This window comes from Sander lucioperca, chromosome 1 (assembly GCF_008315115.2).
Source record: "Sander lucioperca isolate FBNREF2018 chromosome 1, SLUC_FBN_1.2, whole genome shotgun sequence".
Taxonomy (NCBI): domain Eukaryota; kingdom Metazoa; phylum Chordata; class Actinopteri; order Perciformes; family Percidae; genus Sander; species Sander lucioperca.
The window spans coordinates 28,825,292-28,851,218 of NC_050173.1; the positions used below are offsets into that span (position 1 = coordinate 28,825,292).

General features: G+C 38.9%; 4 protein-coding genes and 1 long non-coding RNA gene across 13 annotated transcripts in view; 4 read left to right on the forward strand and 1 right to left on the reverse strand.

Moving 5' to 3' along the window:
• sytl4 (synaptotagmin-like 4) overlaps window positions 1-2,678 on the forward strand; it is a 12,840-nt gene extending 10,162 nt beyond the window's left edge. For 5 of the 6 annotated variants that reach the window (XM_031302868.2, XM_036001671.1, XM_036001669.1 and 2 more), the window contains 4 exons: window positions 742-847; window positions 930-1,035; window positions 1,129-1,337; window positions 1,927-2,069. In XM_031302868.2, the coding sequence (XP_031158728.2) occupies window positions 742-847; window positions 930-1,035; window positions 1,129-1,337; window positions 1,927-2,069 (564 nt within the window). Of the gene's footprint in view, window positions 1-741; window positions 848-929; window positions 1,036-1,128; window positions 1,338-1,926 lie in introns of all 6 variants that reach the window. The other variant, XM_036001663.1, reaches the window with a different exon arrangement.
• Window positions 1-10,506, forward strand: part of LOC116052304 — a 29,333-nt gene extending 18,827 nt beyond the window's left edge. Inside the window, exons 4-5 of the long non-coding RNA XR_004105562.1 lie at window positions 7,712-7,716; window positions 10,496-10,506. This is a non-coding gene — a long non-coding RNA (uncharacterized LOC116052304). The remainder of the gene's footprint in view (window positions 1-7,711; window positions 7,717-10,495) is intronic.
• srpx2 (sushi-repeat containing protein X-linked 2) lies at window positions 2,334-11,751 on the reverse strand. 3 transcript variants are annotated; one of them, XM_031302871.2, is made up of 11 exons: window positions 9,500-9,588; window positions 9,250-9,370; window positions 7,175-7,252; window positions 6,780-6,971; window positions 6,249-6,425; window positions 5,525-5,648; window positions 5,314-5,435; window positions 5,040-5,219; window positions 4,789-4,922; window positions 4,572-4,693; window positions 2,334-3,349 (listed from the first exon to the last, which is right to left on the reverse strand). In XM_031302871.2, exons 2-11 carry the CDS (start codon window positions 9,293-9,295, stop codon window positions 3,169-3,171), a joined length of 1,356 nt encoding a protein of 451 aa, XP_031158731.1. In that variant the 5' UTR covers window positions 9,296-9,370; window positions 9,500-9,588; the 3' UTR covers window positions 2,334-3,168. The 3 variants fall into 3 exon arrangements, with proteins under 3 accessions (XP_031158731.1, XP_031158732.1, XP_031158729.1); XM_031302872.2 differs by lacking the exons at window positions 9,250-9,370; window positions 9,500-9,588 and adding an exon at window positions 11,555-11,751; XM_031302869.2 differs by having other exon boundaries at window positions 9,250-9,548.
• On the forward strand, window positions 11,077-17,995 carry tspan7 (tetraspanin 7). The gene is made up of 8 exons (XM_031302877.2): window positions 11,077-11,349; window positions 14,047-14,235; window positions 14,322-14,396; window positions 14,491-14,586; window positions 14,945-15,100; window positions 15,604-15,687; window positions 16,994-17,078; window positions 17,313-17,995. The coding sequence occupies exons 1-7, from the start codon at window positions 11,263-11,265 to the stop codon at window positions 17,060-17,062; spliced, it is 756 nt and encodes a 251-aa protein (XP_031158737.1). The 5' UTR covers window positions 11,077-11,262; the 3' UTR covers window positions 17,063-17,078; window positions 17,313-17,995.
• A 1,100-nt stretch (window positions 17,996-19,095) lies between these two features.
• mid1ip1l (MID1 interacting protein 1, like) lies at window positions 19,096-21,553 on the forward strand. 2 transcript variants are annotated; one of them, XM_031303400.2, is made up of 2 exons: window positions 19,096-19,221; window positions 20,303-21,553. In XM_031303400.2, the coding sequence occupies exon 2, from the start codon at window positions 20,398-20,400 to the stop codon at window positions 20,896-20,898; it is 501 nt and encodes a 166-aa protein (XP_031159260.1). In that variant the 5' UTR covers window positions 19,096-19,221; window positions 20,303-20,397; the 3' UTR covers window positions 20,899-21,553. The 2 variants fall into 2 exon arrangements, with proteins under 2 accessions (XP_031159260.1, XP_031159259.1); XM_031303399.2 differs by lacking the exon at window positions 19,096-19,221 and adding an exon at window positions 19,732-19,912.
• Window positions 21,554-25,927: the final 4,374 nt, after the last annotated feature.

A 25,927-nucleotide genomic window follows, 5' to 3' on the forward strand; every position in this document is an offset into this window, starting at 1 on the left:
ATATGTTTAGTGCTATGTTGAATACCGTTTGTCAGAGTAAACAAAAGTTTGGCAATCAAGTGAGTTGTCAAACGAGAGAGCAAAAAGTGCTCCAAAAGGCAAAATCGTGTGTGGTAAAATTGCACATAGCATGGGTATAAAAACTGAAGTAAAAGAGAATATTAAGGGGGGCAGTCTCAAATCATGGCAAAGTGCATCAACGAGGAGGAACAGTGGTCATTAGCTGAAACTAACCGAGGTATTACTGAATATGAAGGACACAATTGATTGACAAAGGGTTATGCAAGCTAACAAACAAAGTGTTTTTGACTGCCATATTTGACAGAACTAATCAGTGCTGATCAGATGATGATCAGTTTAAAATCAGTGGCCCAAAGGTCTAAGCAAATTAAAACAAGGTGAAGCTATTGATTGGCTGTGAGGAGTAGAGCCTGAGTAGATATATATCTTTATCAATATGTTGGCAGATGTGTAAACACTAAGATTGTGTTTGAGGTCATTTAGAAAGTGAGAATCCATTACATATTTAGTCAAGTTAAAAACTCACTTTTTGAAACAGATGCAGGTGAATTGTTAATCTGCACACTTCTTCTTTTTTATGACTAATAACCAAATTAAAGGAACCTTTTTGTAAATATTTTTGTCTGTTAAGTGTTTATTAGTAGGTATTGTTAATGAGATTTATCTTCCTTTTATTTTCTTGTGTCTTAAATATAATACTATAATGTACTTTTCTTACAGTCAGCCCCTGCTGTGCCATCTACAGCTTTTGCTCAGTACAAAGGAGAGTTGGTGATCTCCTTGAAGTATGTCACACCTAAAAAGCCAACAACTGAGAAAACCAAAGGTAAGACTATGATAAGAAGCTCTGACTGTGTTTGATACACTTTGTCTTGATCTTCTAAGAGTGTCGGTCGTCTTCTCCTCAGGCAAAAAGTCTGTGATTGAGGGAGGAGAACTGCAGGTCCTAATTAAAGAGGCAAAGAATTTGATGGCAATGAAACCAGGAGACACCTCAGACAGCTTCGTTAAAGGGTTAGTGATAAAGTCTCCACCCTTAAAATGACACATTGCATCCCCATACAAGCATTTCTCTTTCAAGACTTCCCTCTATTTATGATTCTGCAGGTACTTGTTCCCAACTAAGACCAAGACCACAAAGAGGAAGACTCCAGTTGTGAAGAAGAACTTGAACCCCCACTATGACCACACATTTGTGTACAAGGAGCTGGCTTTGGAGCAGCTGGAGGAGATGTGTCTGGAGCTGACCGTGTGGGACAGAGAAGCCATGTTGAGCAACGAATTCCTGGGAGGAGTCCGTCTCAGCTCCGGAGAAGGTAAAAGATAGAATTCAATACATGACGTTTCTTTTCACCTGGCTTTTTAGGGCTGTCAGAAGTGTTTTTGTGAGAATTTATCAGATCTTTCTCCTTTGTGGGTTACTTAAACAATTGCTCTTAAGTGAGATCTTGTTAGGCCTATTTCCTCAGTTGGTTAATTGTGAGTATCGTAAATAGAAGAATCCACCTTTTGTAAATGGGACTAAAGCTGATGGTTTAGGTTTTTGGGGAGGTAGATTATTTAATTGGTTGTTTTGTCCTTGGTTCACCCTGAATTGGTTTGGGTACTTTTTTTAAATTGTTTTTCATGTTGCACTCCTACCCATCTAGACGTGGCCTAACACTAGAGTGAAGTGGAATTTAAATAAAAAGAGAAAGTAATACCCTTTTCTAGTTTAAATAGTTGCATAATTGCCTATTGTGAGAAGGACACGCTTATTTTTAGATTACTGCTGAAGCACTATCAAGGCTTCCATGTGTTTCCCCCAGTGTGAAAGTAAAAGCAATTTGCCATCATTAATAGTAAAAAACACTCTGCACTCATTTTACATTCAGGATTACATTCATGTAATCTTCACTCCTGCAGGCACTGTAAAAATAGGAAAAGAGGAAGTAGAAATGGACTCAGTTGGAGAGGAAGTCAGTCTTTGGAAGAAGATGATGCAGTACCCTGACTCGTGGGCAGAGGGCACTCTTCCACTGCGCTCCACTATGGTGAAGGGCAAATGAGGACGGCACACAGGGCTCAACCCTGGAAAATAATCCAGAGACTGAAATGGGGAGACAATGTGGGGTGTGAGACAAATAGGAGATTGTGGATTAATTTTCTTCGCAAGTTTGTCAGACCAGAAGCGTGTCTACTGCTGATTGGCTGTAAGCAGATACAGTGACAGTTCATTGGCCTGTTAAACACCAAACATCTGCTCACACTGAAAATGTGCCAAAACATCACAACGATAAACCCTGGATAGATTTTAAGAGCATTGACAGTCATTTTATGTTTTTAAATTTAGGCTGTATATATATTATTGCAATTCAAATTCATGCACAACACTGATACACTCATGCACAGAAAGAGTTGTAATGTGTCACCTTTTTCTTTATAATTGTGTACAGAATTACATTGATGTGTGGGAAAACAAGTCATTATAAACTGGTAGTTGCATCCAACAAATTGTAATACTATCGTGTACAAATTATATTTATATATGAGTTGCATGAAAAGCTTATTAGAAATGATTAAATGTGTCTATTTATAGCTATAAATGTAGATTTTAATGTTTAACTGTGTGATCAGAGCCGTGTTTACCATGAATATTCTGTTCACCCAATAAAAAATGTACTAAACCCAAAGACAAGACATGCTTGATCGTCCATACCAGCTGGATTTAAAAATAATCTGTTGATAATATAATCAGAAGTGGTTGTCAGATTTAGTTCTTATTAAATATCGGACAAGAACAGGGACTTCTTAACAAAAAATACTAATCCACATCCTGTATCCAACCTAATTTTATAATATATCTATGCTTCAAAATGTATTTCTTCTTTTACTAATGTGTTTTATTCAGGCTTGTCTGTATTTTCTGTAGCTGTAAAGTCCGTTTTCTGTCCTCCGTGCCTTTCAGATGATTATTCGAGAGAGAAAACAGTGCTAGCACTTCAGTGTTGTGTAGTGATCACATTTGAACAAGAGGAAGTGCCTTCTTGTCCTCTTTTCCCTCCTAATGTCCCTCTGGACCTGGTTTCTGGTTGTTTGTCCTTCCTCATCTTGTGTTTGGTAATACTAATGAGCATATCACTGTGGCAACCAGAGAGGTTTATTAAATTAGTCACAAAAGTCCCTGTGGAGCTCCAGTCTCTCTCTCTCCTCTTCATCCAGCAGGAAGCTATCGATGTATGAGAACAGCTCATCCGATGCCATCGGGGTAATAAAGCGTTCGCGGTCCATTCCAAGCTTGTCCAGCAGCAACATGCTGAAGTAATATCTGGAAATTCTGAATGCTTGTCTACAGAAAAACACAAATTTGATTATTAAAGTAACACTCCATCTGCTATTTTGATAACATTAAAGCTGCTCTAATCAATATTTTTTTATAAAAAGGATTCGAGGGTTGCTCATAGTGACGTATCTACAGATGATTATCAGCCGACTGCAGTTTCCTTCAGCTCTATGGAGCTTTGTCTTTTACCTCAATTTTTTGGTTTTCCAGATGACAACTTTACTGTTTCAGTTCACTTTCACTGCTCACCTCCAATAAACCCACAATATGTTAACTGCTCAGCACCAAACAACAAAGTCAGTGTCTAGCTGGTGAACATAGTGCAGTGTTTAGCAGCTAAAGAGAGAGAGAGAGAGAGAGAGACCAAAACCGAGCTAGAAGTAGAGTGATTATTGGACTTGCGTTGATCAGGTCGCCAGAAACACAACTCCAAATAAATTATATTGTATCTGCCTGATGTGTAAATAAGCAACTGTTTGCTTACAAGTTTGCACTGTAACCAAAATGCAGTTATTGCAGGTTTAAAGCAGAATGTTAATTAGTGCCTTTGTAATGCTCTCTTGTTTACATTTATGGTGATATCAGTTTGACAATAAGCCCTATAGAACGTCCCTGTTCAGATGTATACACTTTCCTCATCTACTTCTACTGTACCATAGTGATGTCTGCTTGCCTACATGTCCTAGAGTGCCCATTACACTCAAAGAATGTGCCTCAATATGCTGCCCTCACTCAGCTGAGATTTGTGTGTCAGTGGAGAGACTGAAGAGATTTTCCAGTCTGGAAAAAGTGAGCAGTAACCCTTACTCAAAATACACAGTTGGTGGAATAATCTATATCTTTGCCTCTTCTAAGATAAACTAGTCCCTACATGCTTGTGTCTGGTGCAAAATGGTGGACTTTAAAAGAATTCCTTACTCATTGATTCTCGTGAGAACCAAAGCCAGGTGTTTCCTATTGTTCTGTCAGTCTTGTCAAAAACCCATTACTGCTATTTTTAACGGGGGTAATCCTTCAAGTGGATTTTTTCCACAGAGGATCCCTTTTTATTAGGAGGCTCCTGACATTTAAATACAATGAGGAGAAACAACTCCTTACTGTTGAATAAAAAAATGGTAGTTATATGAAGCCATTTCAGGATGGAATTTTTCAACTAAATGAACGTTTCCCCCACAGAATAAACCATAAAACTGCTGAATAACTAAGAGATGAAGTATCTCACTATTACCTCAAACCCTCGATGACTTCAAAGCTGAGCAGACTTTCTTTAATGCGACCCGTCTCCCGAGGCGAGGAGCCCAGGAGCTCAATCACTGTTACATGCCGCAAGTCTAATCCACAGTCTGATTTCTGGTTGGAACAAGGGGGAAAAAATGTAAAGGGCTTTTTTGTTTTGTTTATTTAAACTTAGCTTAAAAACACCAGAAGGAAAAACATTTTCTCACTTGTATCATGATGTTCTGCAGCTGGTAGTCTGGGTCAGATATGTTGGGCGCAGACATGATCAGCAGCCTCCTCTTTTCATAGAATTGATCCAGGAGAGCGGAGACTGTCTTTACATCTGATTTAATCTCCATTGCTACAAACACACACAATCACAATTGCATCCTGCATTTATATCTTCTCATATATAAGTATACTATTATGTTCATGCTGCAAATTCATAAGCATGATTGCCACTTTCATGCAGACTCACGAACACACTCGACAGGGTCTCCTCCCCAGTTGCGGTTGAACTGGCAGACACGACTAGATACGCCCCTCCGTTCATATCCTCCCTCACATTGGTATTCACATGTTGCACCATAGTTATTCCCATCAGAGGAGCAAGTGAGGAAGCCGTGCAGAGGTGGAGGTAGATCTGGACATCTTCTCACTGTGGAAATAAGAAATTCAATGTGTCATCCAAGTTATAATGCTGTCTTTAAGTTAATGTGAAGTATTTAAACTCATTTCATATGTCAACTTACCTTCAACACGTACAATAAACTTGCAGGCCGCTCTGTTCCTGGCTTGATCATACACTTTGTATCGGATAATGCTTGCTCCCTCTTTAAAGTCAGTGCCGGGCTCCTGGCCTACTAAAATTACACTGTGGAGAGACAAGTACAGTAAAGGCTGAGTGTTTAATTCCATTTTAAAGTGAACAGGAAAGGGAAGCAAAGGAAAGGAGCGACATACTCAAGTGATTTATCAGCAGTATCGGTAGCAGCGGGGGGGTCCCAGGTCACCATAGCAGTGAGTTTCCCAGGCTCGGCCACCTTGAGTCTGGACGGAGGGCACTTGATCTTTGGAGGATCTGTATCTGAAACAAATAGTTGGAAAATTACAACAATATTGGAGATTTTGCAGGAAGGAAATTCATCTGTACTGTTAGCAGTCATATAGAGCAGCACATGAAAATCTGAAAGACAGCAGACCACAGCTCTGGGTTCATTTAAAGAACAGATGAGCAGGAAATATGCTTGTTGTGTGACTGTAAGCCTGTGACACACATGGCTTGTGAAAGATGAAGAAAAACATGACAGCAAGACAGACAATTTTGGTCAATGAATCAGAATCATATTTATTACCAAAGTACATTTTCACTTGCAAAGGAATATGCCTTGGTGTATTTGGTGTAAAACAATAAACATGTTAAAAAGGAATAAACAATAATGCAAAGTACTGCTACAGTCAAGCACATAAATACAGAATATATATATATATATATATATATATATATATATATATATATATATATATATATATATATATATATATATATATACACACAAAAATAATGAACAAACAAATAATAAATACTATTATGGCAGAAAGTTGAACATATAGTTGACAGTTCAACAAAGACTTTTGAGTATAAACATCTGGTTAGCTTCTGCAAAAATAAGACCTTGATATGTACCTTCACAATCTGGCTGTGCTCCGCTCCACGATCCCTTGCGCTCACAGGTGCGTGAGTGTTGCCCCTCAATGCGATAGCCTGGGTCGCAGGTGAAGTCGCACCTGGAGTCCACCATGAAGCCATTAGTGCAGGTGTATCTGCCGTGAGGAATGAGGGGCAGCACATGGCATCGCATCCCTAAAAGAAAATCACTACACAGGTCATGAATTAATACTTATGTTTAAAAAAAAACAAAAAACATAACTACCTAAAACAGCTGGGCAATGTAGGCTTTGTGTTACTCAAATGTTACTCAAACACCAGTGCATTTGTTGGGGACTATTTTCAGCAGTGGATTAATAAACATTTTGTGCAATGTTGAGATTTTACAGCAGCAGATGGTATATGTGGTATTGACCCAAAATAAACTACAGTGCCAGTGTGTTTACTGTAATCAAGGAACATGTAAGCCAGTGCAATGGTATGTTTTGAATAAGGATAAAGTAGAATATCATCCTCATATGGGAATTTAAAGTCACAATGTCCACATACTGCGGCAGTAAGCTGTCCCAGACCAGCGTCGGCTGGCGAGGCACTGAATGGAGCTCTTCCCCAGCAGACGGTATCCTTGATCACAGCTCATCTCACAGCGGGTGCCCAACGTGCTCCTATGGGCACCGCCTTGAGGGGAGTGGCAGGTCACCTCTCCATTGGTCAGACCCGGAGAATGACACCAGTGTGGATCTGTGTTTAAAGAGTAACCAAAACCCAAATCTGCGTGAAGCACAAATGGTGGAAAGCAGGGTACTGAAGTGTTGTATACTTGAATACCAGAGGTGTTAAAGGAATAGCTTGTCGTAGACAGCAGTACTGTCTGGTGGTATATATTGTCATATCACACACCCTAGTGAGTGAATGAGTGAGTGAGTGTGTTTGTCCATACGCACCTTTGTAGTCTAGTTGAGGGGCATAGTCTTCTTCTACAAAGTCATTGGAGCTGTCATGTACTGTGGTCCCCGAGCCAGCTGAAAAAACAAACGTCAGACATGAGGAAACATCAAACACAGCTTGAACATTTCTTAGGTGACCGTGATTCTCCCCACACAATCTCTTTTCCATAACTTCTTTTCAGGTTTCCTTTTTCACAAGATCAATAACATTCCAGTTCATAGACACCTGGATTTGCAATCAGTGATGCTAACAGAAACCACTGAGGGTTTTAGACCTGAGAGCAGGGTCAGAAAACATGGAATTTCTGGTTTTTTTTTAAAAAGGAGACAGACATTAGTGCAGAGAAAACATGTTAGACTTGTAGTGTTTTCTGGCCTTTTGAAAATGATAATAACATTCACTACAAATTAGGACTAACAGCATGTTTTCATTACTCAATTGAAGACTTTTTATGTAATAAACAGAAGGGTGTGTGTGGTAAAGTTTGTCTTTCTGCACAATAAATCCTTTTCACTGTTATCCTCCTCTCTCAGCAGTTGTGGCTCAGGCACATTATCTGTTTGGAAATCCCAATAAAGACTCCATGTTTAGAGCTGAGTGCCAAACTTTCCAATCTGTCAACCTCCACCCCCATCTCAAGGCAGTTCCTGTGCTTCCTTTGCTTCAGCTCAAACAATCTGTTTTCTGGCTCTCAACCAAAATTCACTTTAACAGAGTTTCTAATAATAATGCTGCATCACATTCAACTTCCCTTTCTATGAAAGCTTGCTTCAGATAGTTCCTGCCATGTGTGGATTAAACCTATCATCAGCAATTTTTCTCATAATGAGCCAGATGTTCCACTAAGTAACACTTCCCCGGACTAATATTTCCCAAGTCCCCTCACAGAGAATTAGTCACAGAGGAAATAAACAAGCTATGATCATCAGTCTGATGGTCTGCACTGCAGGGCTCAAGTACAGACAATCCACAAAATGAATATAATACAAATTTGTGTAGCAGAACCCTGCTTTTCTGATTTTTCTACTCCACTTATTAATGTCACAACTTCACAAATTGATCTTGTGAGCCTTTAAAGGGGCCCGACCCACAGGTTGAGAACCACTGGGGCACACTACCAAACGGTAGGCTTTGTACAGTAAAGTAGTTCAAACCAGCTGATTATGCATTGATGCATCAGTAGTATTAATATCTAATATCCATGGATGTATTAAGAGAACGCTAATATCCGATAACATGTCAGTCACATGGGACCATTTTTAGAAGAACAAGTAGGCTACTGTTACTTTTGATAATACTTCTGTTAAGCAGGATTTTGAATGCAGAACTTTTACTTGTGGTGTAGTATTTTTACACACTGGTACTTTCAAGGATCTGAATACTTCTACTAAAAGTGTAGACTACCTACACAAAGACACACACAATGCATCATGCACCACTCACAGTACTGACTATACCACAGAGACATGCACGTTGTAGACAATTAGACTTACAAGAAGCAGGGATGAGTCACATCAGAGGAAGGTGTGTAGTTTGACAAATGTAAAAGGCTTCATTTATCTCTAATGACAAAGGTGACCAGCATCCTTTGAATCACTCTGCATTAGCATCTGAGCTTGGGTGGATCCCAGGTCAAGCTGTTATCTCTGCAGGATTAATGAAGGCTTTAGCATACTTGGCCCGGAGGGGGGACTGCTCACTAATTAACTGGCAGTGATTGTAGCCGAGTTGTAATTAAACTGCCTGGTCAGCAAAGCAGAGGGGCTCCTTCAGAGGGAGGCAGCTCAGCTACAAGCTTAATTTAAGTTCAGTTTAACTGGAGTCTGCTGCATCCCTTCAGTTCTTTATTCCTGGAGGAAGGAGTGGGCTCCATTTGCATGTATCCAGTTGCCTCAAAAATTCAGCACATCTGCATCTAATACAGTTGATATTACTGCTGAGATGACGGTATTTCCCTTCTGACGGGATTTGGATGTTTGCGTGACTTGAGCTAGCAATCATGATATAAGGTTTTTATTTTGTACAACTTTTTTTTAAGTACTGAATTATATTACGTATTGTTTGGACTCACCTGTGAAGTATAAAATGAACACAGCAACAAAGCGGCTGAGGAGCATTTTAGAAACACAAGGATGACTCCTGGGGGTAATACAAAGTTTTTAGCGCAGGTTGGTTCAGATCCCAGATTCCAGCTGAAAAAGTACAGAGTTATAATCCAGACAAAGTTTGCAATTAGTAGCGTATATAACAAACGACTTAAAAAACAACAACTTTAGGCTACGTAATCATCCCCGCTGAGGACAATAAGCCTCCCGTCATACCGGAGTCTCAGCAGTTTTTGAAAAAGATCCTTCTAGTCCATCATCAAAGGCAAACACCACTTGTGGCGCTATCGGACCTCTAGTGTGTTTCCTCCCATCGCGGCATTAAACCATGGATGTATTTAAACATGATGATTGAGCCATTTTATAAAACCCCGCCCCTCCAAAAGCTCATAAACCCAAAAAAGTGAAGGTTATTAAAAGCCACAGATGAAAATACAGATCGTCCATTCAGAAGATATAATTTATTATCACTGATAGTATAACTTATTGTTATACATAGTGATTATACATTCATGATTTCCCCTGATTATGACACTCATATAATCCTCATCCTCAGTCATTCCTTATGGGAATAAGGTTATAATAATTATGTATAATATCCTGTATTTATACATAGGCCTAGCACTTTACAAAAACAAGTAGGCACAAAGCGCTTCAAATAGGCCTACATAAAAATAGAAAATACAATGTGCAATTAGGCTACAAAATAGATCTCATATGTTTCGTGTAATATATGTCTAGTGTCCACTTACACGATTTAATGTAGGCCTATGTTGTTTTGAAAGTGTCATCCCATGTAGGCCTTAATTTAGTTAGAATATGCCCCACAGACAGCCTACAATATAAAATAACCCATGCGATGTAATGTAGGCTACATTACATTATGTAGCCCATTCAACTGTGTCACATCACCAGAGGAATAATCCATTTTATCATAAAGTCAGATAGCACGAAACAGGAAATAATGCTAGTGCACTCAAAATAAAAGCATACATTTGAGCGAGGTAGAAAGACTTCCCAGTAAGCACACATACGTCGCGGCGACGTATGTGTGCTTACTGGGTTGGTGATAACTGTGACTCTAAAACATTAAGCAAGGGCTGTGTCTGAATTGGTTGAAAAGGATTATTTCTAGATTGGTGGGACAAAATGGACCCCAATTTAACCTTGAAAAGAAAGAAAACATACTCATAAGTAAAAACTTTATGCCAGAATGTTGTTTTAGAAGGTTCAATTGTTATGATCACATTTAAAGTCAGAATTGTAAGACAGCGAGTTAAAAACTAGACTTGATTCAAAATTATAAACTAGTGAGCCAAATTCTTTATTTATTTATTTCATGATTTCACTTTGGCCTTCAGCCATGATTTGATTTAGCAAAATGATTAGATTTACTTAACCAAATATATGAAATTCTGAGTCATTTTTTTAACCTTTTGATTTGAAATTAAGAGATGGTAAGGCTTATATCTTACACTTTTGACGTATTGATCATTATTTTTGAATTAGGCCTACCTCAAGTACGTTAGCTATTATAATCTTTAATCAAGCTTAACTTTACATTAACATAATAGGACAGTTTCGAAGAGAAAACCCCACTAAATATTCCTCCTCACATTCTTCATCTGTGTATTTAAAATAATAGTAACGTTAGTTAGTGTTTTCAGTTGATCATTTTGAAAGCTGTTGTGTTGCCGTTTTATTTTGAAAGCTATACACGTTTGTATTTTATTTTGAAAGCCGAGTTTGACGGTGATATGTTAACAAATATAGCTAAATGTCGCTGCTGACTTGACCATGGACTGTTTAAAGCTCTTTTTTTTCCTTTTAGGAAAGTGAATCTGGGTTAGTGACGACACTTCCCCCTCTCCTCGGATTTATCCCTGAAGTTTTTTTCTCTCCCTCTCCTACCCTGGCGTTGTGAAGTCAACTTTTCTCTCTCTTTTTTCCAGTTTAAAGTAAAAACAGTAACTTAAACCATGTCGCCGCCGTCTCGACGGCTTCAGACGAAGCCAGTGATTACCTGCTTGAAGACTTTCCTCATCTCCTACAGCCTCATATTCTGGGTGAGCTGCATGTCATGTAATGGGGGATAACGACAACAAGCTAAAGGAGCAACAATGGGCTAAAAGCGGCGGTGCCAACGAGGCTAACATACTTTCCTCGGATGACGACAGGGTCTCACACACGGATATTTAGAGTAATATCCTCAAGTTAAAGTGGAGCTGGTTTATGTTGACATAAAGAACCACCTGTTGAAAATGTACTGACCGTTGGAGCAGATGTTTGTGTCCAGTCAGATTTAGCAACGTCCCAGTGTCCTGAAAACAGCCGTTAGCTATTTTCTGTCCCTGATTTAGAAAAACATTTTAGCTACAGTTAACTACAGTGAAACTTAGTTATTAGAAGTTGTATATTATCAATTGAAGGTTAGATTTAACAATAATTCTTGTTGTTTTACAGTCCAACTTAATTATAACGTTACGTTAAACTGCAACGATTAATCGATTGACAGAAAATGAATCGTAGCTATTTTTATAATCGCTGATTCGTTTAGTCTTTTGTCAAGTTAAAATGCAGTAAAACTTTTTTACAGTTAGGCTACATCATTTCATGTAAATAGCTAATGTTGGGGCTGCAATTAACAAATAAAGCCTTTTTTTTCTTGATTAATCATTTAGTCTATATTATATAATATATACACATTTGAGAAGCTGGAACGACAAAACTTGTGTGTTTTTAAGGAAATTACTTAAGACGATATGTCACTTATCAAAATAGTTGCCTATTAATTTTCTGTTGTTTGACTAATCGGTTAATCTACTTATTGTTGCAGTTGACATAACAGACTATGAAAACAGACATTTTCTTTAAAAAAACAACAACATTTAAATAATTATTTATTGATTCATTTATAAGTTTTTATTTTTGGAAACTATTCTCCTATATGTTGAAATATATGCTTGCCTGTAGGCAGATTTCACAACTTTTCTAATGTCCAGCTGTGAGGAAAAAAGATCAAAACATTAGCATTGCACCAGATTTGTTTTTTTTTTCTAGTGTCCAGCAGTTCTGCTTTTATGTTAGTGTGAGGTAGTTTGGGAAAGTATTAGTGTACAACTCACATAAAAACTCTATGTTAAGCTAGCAATTAATTGGAGTTTATTAATTGGATTGATTCATAGGGATTGGTTTAGCATCAACACTCTATTTCTTCTAATATTAATACAATGTTGCATAATTCATTCCAGGAACCTTTCCAATTTCCTATAGCCCAAGGCAACATCTTCAAATGTGTTGTTTTGTCCGACCAACAATCCAAAATCCCCAAATAATCAGATTTATTAATTTTATCGTCACATAAGACCAAAAAAAAGATGCAAATCCTCATATTGAGAAGCAAAGAGAAGAGAATGTTTGGTATTTGTTCTTGAAAAATGACTGAAAGGTTAATTGCTTATTAAAATAGATACATTTTCTGCCAATGGACTTGTCAGTTTCTATAAACAAAATAATGAAATAAATAAAACAAGACAATAATGGCCAGAATAATTTATAATGAAAATAACTGTGTTTGGAATGTATATGTGTGAATGAATTCTGTTGAATGATACAATGACAATAAAGGCATTCTATTCTAGTTAGAGCCATTATTACATGTAAGAAAAACAAGCTTGTCTGGAGAAGAAAATGAGCAGTTATCGTTGCTCCCCCGGTTAATCTTTGTACTGAGCAAACAGCCATCTCAGGCCGCTGCTGCTGCTAACACAAAGTTCAGGTCAGTGCTTTTATCTGCCAATTTATTGCTCTTGGGTGGTTGAGCTGATGCTTCCCCTCAGGCTAATGACTTATGTGGGCAGTCGTAAATGAAAAAGATGTTGAGATGATTAAACCTCAGGCTGAGGCTAGTAGGGTATAATAAGTGTGTTTTTACTAAAATGTTGACGGGTAAATACATAATCTGCAGTATCTGAATCATGTAACTATTTTATGATGGACACAATGAGAGTTTTTCAAATATATGATGATTGTGAACAATATTAGGGGTTATTTCTGTTTTTACTCAATACACATGTCACACACGTGTGTCGGAGCTCCAGCATCCCCTTCTAATTCATCTGCTTCTCTTCATCTGCATTCCCTCCACTGAGAACAGATTTACTAAAGGAAATCAATGAGGGAAATTGTTTTTCCTGGATTCAGCCCATCATGGTTCTTCATTAAAAGATCACCGGTAAAACCCAAAAACTCAGCGAAACTTAATACTTTTAGAGCTGTATTGCAGAGTGTTTTAACCAAAACAAAGTTTTTCTTAATTTTTGTTACCAAAAATCATTGACAGAAAAAACTAAATACTGCAGATTGATAATTTAATAATAATAATTTATACTTATTGATCCCCAGTGGGGAAATTACAATTTACACTCAGGTCCTATACATGCACAAATTATGAGATGTCAGTGAGTGGGCTGCGACTGCTGGACAGGCGCCCTGAGCGTTTTGCGGGGTTCAGTGCCTTGCTCAAGAGCACCTTGGCAGTGCCCAGGAGGTGAACTGGCATCTCTCCAGCTACCAGTCCACACTCCGTATTTTGGTCTGTATGGGGATATAATTGATAATAATAATTGATAAAATGCTACTAAGCTCTAACTGTACCAGTGTGGTTTTGAGCCTTTAATCTCACGTTTTGGCCCTAAAAACCTTCATATATTTCTCTTTGGCTCTTTGATGCCAGAGCTGACTCCCCCTGCTGTCGTCTTCAGTTCACAGGCGTGATCCTGCTGGCTGTTGGCGTGTGGGGGAAGGTGAGCCTGGAGGCCTATTTCTCTCTGGCCTCTGAGGAGAGCACCAATGCACCATATGTCCTCATCGGGACCGGAGCCATTATCGTTATTTTCGGCCTGTTCGGTTGCTTTGCTACATGCCGCGGCAGCCCATGGATGCTCAAACTGGTCAGTAAAGGTGTAGTAAAGCTTCCTTAAATATTAACTTCAGGTGTGACCTTGTTTAATTGTTTTCATCTTATTTCTTCCTTCAGTATGCCATGTTTCTGACCTTGGTGTTCCTGGCTGAGCTCGTGGCCGGTGTCTCAGGCTTTATCTTCAGACATGAGGTGTGTTACTTGTCCAAATTTTTTTTTAAATGGATCACATCGGCTCACTAAAATATATATATATATATAATGTACTTTGTTTTGAATTCACCAGATCAAGGCCAAGTTAGGCGTTGCCTATAAAAACGCGGTGAAGTCCTACAATAGCACAGACAGCAGCAGCATTGCAGTTGACGCCATCCAGAGGACTGTGAGTGGGAGGTTTTCCATTACGCTAATGGTGTTACTCTTATCTGACTCTGTTTGTGTCTCGCTGTAAAAACCAAAGAACTGTTGTTTATACAAGAACAGAGAGCAGAGAAGTGCTGCTCTCTGTGGGTTTAAACTTTTAAGCATGTTGCTTGTGTCACTGCAGGTATTTTTCGAATAGGTGATCCAAAACATCTGCAGTGATGTCATTCATGGTATTGGGACTGGACAACAACTAATATCCGCCTGTTTTTGTTGGTTTTTTTTTTCATTATTAAAAACACTTTTTGACCCACTTTTCTTTCGCATAAATACATTTTTACTACATTGTAATCATTTTGTTGCTGGCTTTTTTTTAGTTGCATTGCTGTGGGGTGAACAATTACACTGACTGGAATGACACAGATTACTTTAAAAAGAATGGCATCCCTGCCAGCTGCTGTAAAGACAACACCAACTGCACACCAGAGACCCTGAAAGACCTCGACAAGGCTGGGAAAGAGGTGTACACAACGGTGAGTTCACAGCCTTATGACGTTTTCATACGCAACGCAAATATTCGTTTCATCGTGGTGTCAACAAACTGTTACACCACTACTACACATTTGTGTAGTTTAAATTACTTTAAAAGGGCTGTACTTGAAATACTAAAAAGCGGGCTGGGATTGCCTCCACACAGCTCTCAATACGTGAAATAGTTAAATGGAGACGTTTTTTCACAGGCCACATGCACGTGCGTCCAGACCGGCTATCAAAACAGAGCAGAGAAGCTGGGATTACAACACACACAGAGGGAGTGTGACTTCATACTCTGCTCAGGATGCCATTACTCCACTATATATTTATTTACACAGCAAATATTTGTTCGATTACTATATTAATGTTTTGAATATCGAGTACAGCCCCTTTAAGTTCCTTTTAAGGAACAAGCAGGGTAATCAGTTAGCTCAAAAACTGTCTGACTCATTTTGTAGACAGCTGTAAAAGCCTATTTATAAAATGTATTTTTCTGCTGTAGGGCTGTTTCTCACGGGTGACCCATGTGATGGAGTCCAACCTGGGAATCATCGCAGGGATTTCTTTTGGGATTGCATTCTTCCAGGTAAATCACATGTTCTTTCAGATACTTTGTCTTAGAACAGTTGGGACCATGCTGCACATACAGTTTGTTTATTTCCAATATTATATCTGGTTTTTTTTAGCTTTGGTTATGGAAACATTTTACTCACAACTTTAATTTCTGAGATTTGGGGATGCAGTGACACAGATAACAAAGGAGTTTAGTTGGGCAACATCTGGAAAAAAATGACTTTCTGTCCAGGGTCTACAGATAAAAATTAATCTTTCGGACATTTACATTAATATTTATTAATATGCACTGTCCCTGTTAAATACACTAATAAGTAAATAAAATAATGGGAGCAGTCAGACAACCAGACATATTTGAATAGTTTTGGGGGTGCCCTGGTGGTCTAGGGCTTTAAGAAACTGACCATTGTTCAAGTCTGTCGGAGGAACTTTGTTGCATGCCATCCATCCCGGTCTCTGTCTCCCTTCATTTCCTTTCTGCTCTATATGACATACTATCTCATAAAGGCAAAAAATACATACAAAAAAATCACCTCGTACAGTCGAAGCTGCCTCACTTTTGAATATGCTGATAGAGAGGTAGTTAGTCTTTTAAGCGTTTGATAATTTTGAAATCTGAATTGTTTACATCCATGTTTACTTGCTATCAGTCTTCTTCCTTGCCTTTGCTGGCTCATAGCTGCGTTTCTTCTCCATTTTTTTTCTTATCGGTCACATCCTCGTGTGAGTGCAACAAGAATACACAAAACTCATAAAAACATTCTTCCATGGCAGTACTAATGGTCAGAAACTCCCCAGGGTACCTTTTAATTAAACTAGTGCACTGTATTTAAAATCTCAGTTTACTGCTTACTGTAGAATAAACTGTCTATTATATAGCGAGTAGTGAACAAGTTTTTCACAGCCTAGATAATATGACTGTAAAAACTAATGTGACCACATCAACATATTGACTATAATCAACCATGACATTGTAAAACTAAGTATAGCAGGTCAAAGTTAAACAAGATAGTTGCTGTGCAGAATCATATAATATTTAACAGCTGGTAATAACTCATCTGTCACCTTTGTTTTCGTTTTGAAAAACGGTCATTAATATGATATAAGTTATTTATAGCCTGTCTGAGCACTAATGTGGTCGCTCTATGCACAGCTGTATGTGCAGCTGACAGTGTGACAGTACCTGCAGTTCTCTGCAGTTAAGTTATACAGTGAAATGTTTTTATAACTGATTAAAAACATGATTTTAAGATTAATTTGGTTTGTTTGGAATTGTCTGTTTTCATAAATCTATATTTTTATAATGTGTTTTCTCTCAGCTCATTGGGATATTCCTGTCCTGCTGCTTGTCTCGATACATAACCAACAACCAGTACGAGATGGTCTAACAGTGTCCTTCCACAGGTGAGACTTGTTATCGTCAAAGTTATTAAATATTGGGGAGTTAACTGTTCTGAACTGTTGTTCCTTGGTGAAAGACTAAATCATGTGCAGATTGCATTAAGCACAAATTGTGAACTGTCCCGCCCAAGAAACTGCTGCAGTGATTTAATGATCTAATGTTCAAATGAGAATACAAATTAGCTGCTTTATGCCAGTGTCTAACAACCTGTCTGTGTATTCGGTCTGTGTTTGCAGGTCACTGATGGGCAGCTCCTGATGCAAATTGAGTTGAAAGAATCTCCTGTGATTTTATTATTGTGTGCGTGTCATAGTTGATATTATTTTAGAGAGGGAAAAACACTCATCGCTTCTTCTTTTTACTCAGTCTCACCAGTGACAAACGAGCAGAAGGAAGATTATGTAAAGGAAATCCAAAAAGGGACGTTATCTACAGTGTAGTTTGACCAAACATTTAAGGGACCTGGACATTTTGGAGATCATTTGTTACTCTTGCCTGAGATTTAATTAGGGATTTCTTTCGAGCGTAGATGTAAACTTTCATTTGAGTTAAATAACTCAACCAATTGTCAACATTTCCATTTCTTGTCTTTGTATAATGCAGCTGCCTTATTTTGTAATTTTCCTAAAAAGTTAGTCTGTAGCTAAGCAGAAGAAATCTAGACAATAAGCTGATAAATGTTAAAAACTTTCCTGCAACACTAAGTGAATTTCTGTGTGTGTGAAACCAACATAATAGGACGAAGACGTCATCACCCTGAAATCAAGGGTGTGTGATTCACTGTCACCACTTGAAAATGAGCCTTACTGAATACTAAGGCCAGTATTGTTGAAAGCCCAGTGTTAAATTGTTATTCTTCTGTGGATGCATGTGAAATACTTGGAGAAAAAAAAATAAAGATGAAATTTAGTATCTTTAACGGTGTGTGTGCTTGGGGTCCTGGATGCAGCTCAGGATGTGTCTGTCCTAAAACTGTTCGCTTCTACGTTCATCTGAAAATATGTTAAAATATTCTGGTAGGAGATATTTTGCAGACAAACATGACTCAGTTATTTTGAAGGCCCAAAATAACTGATTCATGTTTGTCTGCAAAATATCCATACAGAATGCAACATGTGAAAGGAATTTAGTTTCTCAATATGCTGGGCTACTTTTAACTTTAGCATAATATTTAAGGATATAACATAGATACCAGTAGTTCAGATGCTGTGCATTGTTAGTATTAATTCATTTTGATTGAGGTTTATTTCACTCAGTTACAACATTCACCTTTCCAGTCACCTTTCTGTAATGCAGCCTTTAAAATAAGATACTAATCTAAAGCAGGATATGTCAACCACAATTCACACACAATCTAGTCTATCACAATATTTATATACCAACAACACATGCATTAATTGTCATATTCTGCCATAGATGGAAATAGGGGCCTGAAATGAAAAGGAGACTGTAACACTGTCTGTGGGTTTTGTGATGCACATTTGTGAGTATGAACCCAAAAGTGAGGTAGACTTGATTGATTTTCTGACTTGATATTAGTCTTTGATTTCAAGATTTATGTTAAAATCAGTTATTTAAATGATTGACACTAACCAACATGGCATGTTGTTGTATTTCCCTTTATTACTACCAAAGATCATTCTGTTTTATGGTAATGTGGTGGTGTGTCGATGTTAACAAAATAAATCTCAATACAGTTGAGAGGCTAAATAAACTTCTACCAAAGGCCCACAAAAGAAATGTAATGGGTCACCAGATGATGCACTAATTTCAAGTTTTAAAGTATTTTTTTTAATTGTATTTAATCATTGCCTTTTTTCTGTAAATTAATGGATACTTGTTCCTTCACAAGCTTCTTATAATATTCAAACTGAGGAAAAAAAGACTCTTTGGCTAACTGTGAAATTGTTTTGTTTTCCATACCCTACTGTCCTGTCGCATAGACGGGAAAATCACAGGTGTAACTAATAACTTTAATGATGCTCTGACACTGCCACGCCTCATCGTTAATTAACTCCATTAAATCCACCTGTGCTGCTCCTGCATGTCAAAATGTCTGCTGCTGCTTTCTCAGCATATATACAGATGAACCTGAAAGATTTATGTTAAAGGTGGATAGTGGAGCATTTTCAAACTCAAACTCGGGTAAGATCAACAGCTTCATTTAAAGTAAGTCGAGATTGTAGTGGGATATGAGTATTGTGTATAAGCTGTTGTGGTCGACAGGTTAATATTGTAAAACAATGAATGGTGTCAGTGTGGTGAGGAGTTTCTGTTCAGACGTGCGCGAGAAAGCAATCCAACCACCAGGTGGCAGAGCTGTGTAATATAATGAACAGAGGCAGCTTGGGAGACGAGGTAAAAGCTAACTATACTAATTTAACTTGAACGGGGAACTTTGCATTATTTCATGTTTTGTTTCATGTTTTACAACGGGCAAATACACCTGGTAAATTGCTCCAAGCTACCTAGAAAGATGATAAACTTTACACATACATAGGCTACATGCATACATAAATCTGGAGAAAAAAAAAATTGACCGGCAGCTGTAATCTGACGTCTGATTGGAAAATTTTGGATCAGATGCTCGGGAGGTCCGCCTACATGCTCCATGCTGACCAATCTGCTCGGTCGAAAAATACAGAGAGGGCGGACTTTAGTGCTTTTCTTCAACCCCCAACCCGGCTTCTCCGGTATAAAAGCGGAGTTAGCTGCCGGTCTGTTCAGGGAAATTTTTACTTTCCTTCACGGCCGGTGGTGTGTGGAGCCTGAGAAGACTTGGTTTTTCCAACCAGCACGCCAAGAAAGATTTTCCTCAGGTTACCCCGTGGTTCAGGTCAGTCTATATCCTCCTTATTCAAGACCTCTGACGCGTATTTAGGATTTTAATATCAGGAAGTCAAGGTCATATTGATGCGACTCGGGTGCTATACAATGCGGCGAAATGAAGGCAATTTATTCATGCAGTAAGTTAGTGAAAATGCATTTTTTTTTTTCGTGCTAGAAGTCAGGTTATGCTCTGCGGAAGAGATGAGAAAAAAAAAACGCCTCGGTTTCATCATTCCTGTCTAGCTGCACCCTAGTGTGTGCGGTTAATTGGTTGCCTTGTACCCACGTTGATGAATGTGTAAACCTGTGCTTCAAAAGTGCACCAGGCCTAGATTTGGCTTTGTTTTTGCAGCATCTGATCAATCTTTCCTGCATCCTCATGTTTCCTCTCTTGCAGATCAGCCACCTCTCTAAAACACCAAGCAGCTCTGCCTTAAAACCACCACCTGCCAGCTCTACACTGTAACCAAGCCCCAACATAAAGCTTTCAAAATGATGCAAATCAACAGCGACTCCGCCAGCAACAAGCACTCCCTAATCAACGTCATGCACCGCTTCATAGCAGCTGCCAACAACATGGATGAGACCATCATGGTGCCGAGCCTGCTGCGAGACGTGCCGCTGGAGGAGCAGGCGGCCAGCGTGATGGAGCCCAACAACAACAACAATAATCATGAACCACCGTGTCCCATGAAGCAGAGGGACATGTACGAGCACTACCTGCTCCTCAAGTCCATAAAGAACGACATGGAGTGGGGTCTGCTCAAGAGGGAGATGAGCAGCGGCGCCAGCTTCCTGGAGATGGCGGTGAAGCAGGAGGAGCAGCAGCCGGTCACTGGGGACCTGCTTCTCGACGAGAACTCAGACCTGGAGAATCAGTTTCACTATCACCTCAGGGGACTGTTTGGAGTTCTGTCCAAGCTCACATTGCAAGCCGACCACCTCACCAACCGGTACAAGAGAGAAATCGGAGGTGGAAACTTCATGAGATAGAAGTCCCTACAGTTTCCCCCACAACCCCGGACTGCTTGACTTGCACAATGGGATGTGTTAAGAGCATATCTCTTAATATATCTCAATGGACAGTGAACTGACCAGGGTTACAACTTGATCTTTTCTTTCACTCCTGAGTAGTGACACTCCAATTTCCCCCTACCAAAAACATACCTGAAACCAGTGATGCCTGCACAGTTCCCTCTGCCTGTCTCAGTGCTGATGTTGATGCTGTGCGTGGTGGAGGTTTATTGAATCTTGTTCCCCAGGTCCAGTTGAAGCGCAGCTCTGATTTATGAGAAACTTGTCCTCCCCATTTTTTTTTTTGTCTTTATTTCAAGCTTGAACACGAATTTGTCACCAGATTGAGAATAAAAGGTTTATAACTGTAGGAGAAATTGAATGCTGGTTATTCTGTCCCTCCTTTTTAAAATTGTTTAACGCTGAGCTGAAGGGCTCTTAAATCTTTCCTCTTGGTATTACTGTAACATGGCGTGCCTTGACTTTTTGTATATCCTCATGCCCTGTTCAGTTACTCCCCATTGTCTTGACTGCTTAAATAGTTTATCATGATGAAATGATTCTTTTGTTTGTCCTTGGATATTTCAAATTTTATATTGAAGCAGTATAACTGTAATAAATAATTGGGAACTTTCAAAGTTTGCGTTCTTGTTTGTCACTCTAACAGGAAGGATGTTGAGGTGTTGCTGCCATTTCCTCTTAGTAGCTCAGTTAGAAACATAAGGCTGCACAGGAATGTTTAATGATGCATTTTGACATGCCCTAACTTGGAAACGACAGTTACTTGACTGCCTGTTACTTCATGTACAGCAAGTTTGGCAGCTTTATATGTTGCTGTTGAAGGTCTGGTGCTTTGCTGAGGATTTACCAAAAGAAAGATGTAGAGGTCATGGCTCTCTGAGAATTTAACATATTTCACATCATTGAAGTTGTGCTAAGGCAAATCACTTGCAAGAACATCCTGCAGCTTGTTGAAGCAAATATTTGATTTGTGCCTACAATGCAGATGCTATTCAGCCCCAATACCTTATCATTTTAAGATACCTGTCTTGAAGTATTGCAATTAATCTCTCTTATGCATATTTCCTTACAGCTCAGCTTACAAAATACAATTGTACATATATTGTCACATTAAAGTGTTGGTAACAAACTCCTCACTGTACAGCCTTTGTTCTATTTGCCATGTTAATCTAATTTTGACATTTACAGTCCACTAGCAACTCTAAACGGTGGGAGCAACGGCTAAAAGTTATAAAAGCGAAAGTGAAGTGCATTGACCCTTAAGAAGTGATAAGACTTTAGTTGAGACAATAAACTTGATTAAAAAGAATTGGCAGCCTGGTGGCAGAGAACATTATCTTTAAAACCTCTGCAGGAGTTTGTCAAGATTTAGAGGATATCTATCACACATTTCTGCTGCTTTGTCCCATTGAACATGATAGTGGAGTATAAATGAAACATTAAATTGATATGTTGTTAAAACTGGTTGCTCCCTACATGCTGCCAAATATATCCATCACTGAGTAAAACCTTCCCCTTAGCAACAGCTCCACCAAGAGCAGCCAATCTGGCCGCAAAGGGTTTTTTTTCCCTCTCAAAGGCACAGCGGTGATTAAGAGATTGCTGTGTGACGAAGGGCATCCAGTAAGCGAGTGGAGGGCAGACATGGTCAAACAAACTGGTGCTCCTCTGACCAGCAGCAGTGAAGCACGCCCGGGTTTGAGAGTTTGCATAAAAAGCACTGCAACACTGCTGTGTTGCGAGGTTGCAGTCCTCTTTTTTTCCTCTCACAATGGGCCATACAAATGCTGCAAATCAAAATGGCTGTGCTGGTCAGGGTGCCTCAACCCACTCAGATAAACTGGGTCAACCAAACTGGTGACAGCTGGCCAGACAGCGAATGTGAAAAGGAACGGGGGATTCTACCCTTAAAATAGTTTAAACTAATCTAACTGAAATCTAATGTTCGATTCTCAAGAAAGTTGCAAGCAGCAATATTGGAGGCCAAGCAATCAGCCCATTTTGAACACTGCACTAGTCTACAAAATAAAGCAATGAAATTAAGATATTGTTTTGTCATTTAATGTATTATTGAGTCTGAACTTCAAGCAAAAGCTTAACATTTTAGGAAATCTGCGTATTTTTATTTTTTTTGCCAAGAAGTAGATGAGAAGATTGATACCACTAATGTCTGTTGAATTTGAAGCTACAGCCTGTAGCCAGTTAGCTTAGCATAAATACTAGAAACAAGGGGAAACAGCTACCCTGGCTCAGTCCAATGGTGACAAAATTCTCCTACTAGCGCCTCTAAAGCTCACCAATTAATACAATTTCACATATCTTGTTAGTTTAATTTGTACAAAAACCAAATTGTAAAAACAACAGGTTTTTTTTTTCAGAGCAGTTGCTAGGCAACCAGCGGAGGCTCCAGGATGTTTCTGCTTCCAGCAAAGAAAGAGTCCAGCAGCACACAATTCTTCAGTTTCTGTATGAATTACACAAATTAGATAAAATGTGTTAATGAGTGAGCTTTAGAGTTTACCTTCAGACAGATTCAGGCTAGCTGTTTCCCCATGGTTTCCCCGTTTCCAGTCTTTATGCTAAGCTAAGCCAACCAGCTGCTGGCTATAGGGCCTTATCTTTAACAGACAGATATGAGAGTGGTATTAATAGTCTTATCTTACTTTATTCCCATTAGACTATTCCTTTAACACTATGAACTGTCTTAACAACTGGTAATATTCTTCTGGGTTTAAGAAAAATATGTTTTGAAAGCTAATTATATATGACAGTAAATATTATCAGATATTTCTGTAGTGAATTATCCTCAAATATATGCTTCAAAGTTCTATTTTCCATTGCATCTGATGCATGCAGCTAAACAAATCTGAAAGGGCTTGAACCATGACACTGATATTCTGTAATACAGCTCCGACTGTCAGCATGCACAAGTCTCCCAAGTTACGTTAACGTCTTGAGAAACCTGAGAGAAAATCGTTGCAACCACTCAGTACATTGCAGATTTGAACTGGCTCCAGAGTTGAGAGGACTGGGGGATGTGCTGTCTAGAAAACTGCAAAGTCCATATTCTAAGATGGTGAATATGTTATCTGCTTATGCTTATGGATTTGTAAAATCAGAACCTTAATGTAAACAGTTGTTCAGATGTCTGATATTTTTATCAGTGCTGTTGTGTCGTAAGGGTTTTTGGATTCAGTGCAATGTGACAGACAGATCTTGGGACATAGGAGGACATAGGAGACATTTGGTGTTGAAAGGCCTCTTAAAGCTCTGTGTGGTTGGCAGATCTTTGCCCCAACTCGCCTGCCAGCATGAGGCTGCGTGATCACAGACTTGGCTGGCAACACAGCGTCTGCTGTCCCTTCTACAGCAGTGATCTGGTTCACCTCAGCTGCACTGTCTGTAGCTCAACAGCAGTAAAGCTCTTACCTGACAGGGATAAAGCCCCAGACAGAGCAGAGATGATTACTTTACGAGGCCGGTCGAGCTAACCTGATACAGGTGACGTCTAAAGGTCAATAATGTGATACTATTAGGTTTATACCTTTTTACCAGTGCACTTACAGCACCAATGCCTGCCTGGCAGCCCCACCTACACCCTGTCGCTATTATCTGCTCTTTTCTATGGTAACAGCACTGCTCCCTGAGTAAACACCTGAGTGCATTCACTGTGTTGTTTGCTTTAATGTCCAGTCACATTTCAGTTAACCTGTAAGTAAACTGTGGAATCAAACAAAAGAGACAAATATGCGACAGTCAGCTTGAAACTGTAAGAGAATTAGGATACAACAATGAACACATTTGCTTAATTTAAAGAAGCCGCCGGACCAGCAGAAGTTTAACTCAGTGGCAGTGGTGGAAGTAGCATAACTAGACTATAAAAATACTCCATTACGTGCAGACGTTATGCATTCAACATTTACTAGAGGTACAAAGATGTAAGCTGCAAACTGTAATTAAAGTCAAAGTAGGCAACAGAATCAGCGTTATATTCTATCATTGGATCGTTATTATTGATGCATTATGTAATGTAAGCAGCAGTTTTAGCTGGTTGCAGTGGAGCTAAGTTTAACTACTTTACATGTAATAGTTTAATCTATAACATTGTATTTTATCAGCTGAATATACATGGAGTAGCACTGCATTAGGTACACATGTACAATAAAATGTAATCTAATACAAAAAAACATTAGAAACTATTTTCAATCTAATGTAGTTAGATACAACCTCACTAGTAAACATATCTGTGATCAAATATTGTAAACTCAAGGTTTACTTACCAGCTTTTTTCCAGAGCTTTTGACCATATCTTATAGAATTTGCTCTGGTGGCTAGTGTGTCAGACCTTGAGTTTATTATGTTTATTCACACATGTATTTTCAAAGTAAAGATTGACTCTCCACCATAGAACAATATTTCCTTCTAGAAGAAGCATAACACGGTAAATACTCAACCAAGTAAAACTTGAAGGGGGCCTCCAGCTGGTGTTTAACTTGGTGTCAAGGTAACTGTTGCTTGTGATTAACAGGTTTCTTGTTGTGTAATGTGATGTATGCTGCCCGCATGCGGTGGAGTCAGCGTTGCTAGGCGTTGCCATGGGTGTAAAATTGTCCCATGTGAAAGACGGTGAACCCCACATCATATGCACAACACAGACTTACAATACGCTGCCTTGTTGTGCTGCAGAAGTAATGAGAACCAGCACGCTCCCTGATGTCATAAACATTTCTGCGTGTTCAACATCTAACTAACTGCACAGGAGCAGAAGAAAACATCCGTGAAGAAAACAGAGTTCTTTTTTACGTAATTCCTGTGAAGATTACATTCATAACTCAGAGACTCTCTCCGCCAGCTATGCATTATGTTATATAATGATAAAGTAATATTCGTTTTTCCAGTGTTCAATTTAGTTAATAGAAAGTGTGTACAATAGACAACTAGAAACAGATCAACCACAAACGGGAACTGTTCCTTGTTTTTGTTTAGC

Coding starts and splice junctions, on each gene's coding strand:
- mid1ip1l (XM_031303400.2), top strand. CDS start 20,398: ATGATGCAAATCAACAGCGACTCCGCCAGCAACAAGCACTCCCTAATC.
- srpx2 (XM_031302871.2), bottom strand. CDS start 9,295: ATGCTCCTCAGCCGCTTTGTTGCTGTGTTCATTTTATACTTCACAG. Junction 6,426..6,779: donor TGGGACAGCTTACTGCCGCA/GTATGTGGACAT, acceptor ATTTTCTTTTAG/GGATGCGATGCCATGTGCTG. Junction 5,220..5,313: donor GTTTATTGTACGTGTTGAAG/GTAAGTTGACAT, acceptor TTATTTCCACAG/TGAGAAGATGTCCAGATCTA.
- tspan7 (XM_031302877.2), top strand. CDS start 11,263: ATGTCGCCGCCGTCTCGACGGCTTCAGACGAAGCCAGTGATTACCTGC. Junction 14,236..14,321: donor GCCCATGGATGCTCAAACTG/GTCAGTAAAGGT, acceptor TTCTTCCTTCAG/TATGCCATGTTTCTGACCTT. Junction 15,101..15,603: donor GGAAAGAGGTGTACACAACG/GTGAGTTCACAG, acceptor TTTCTGCTGTAG/GGCTGTTTCTCACGGGTGAC.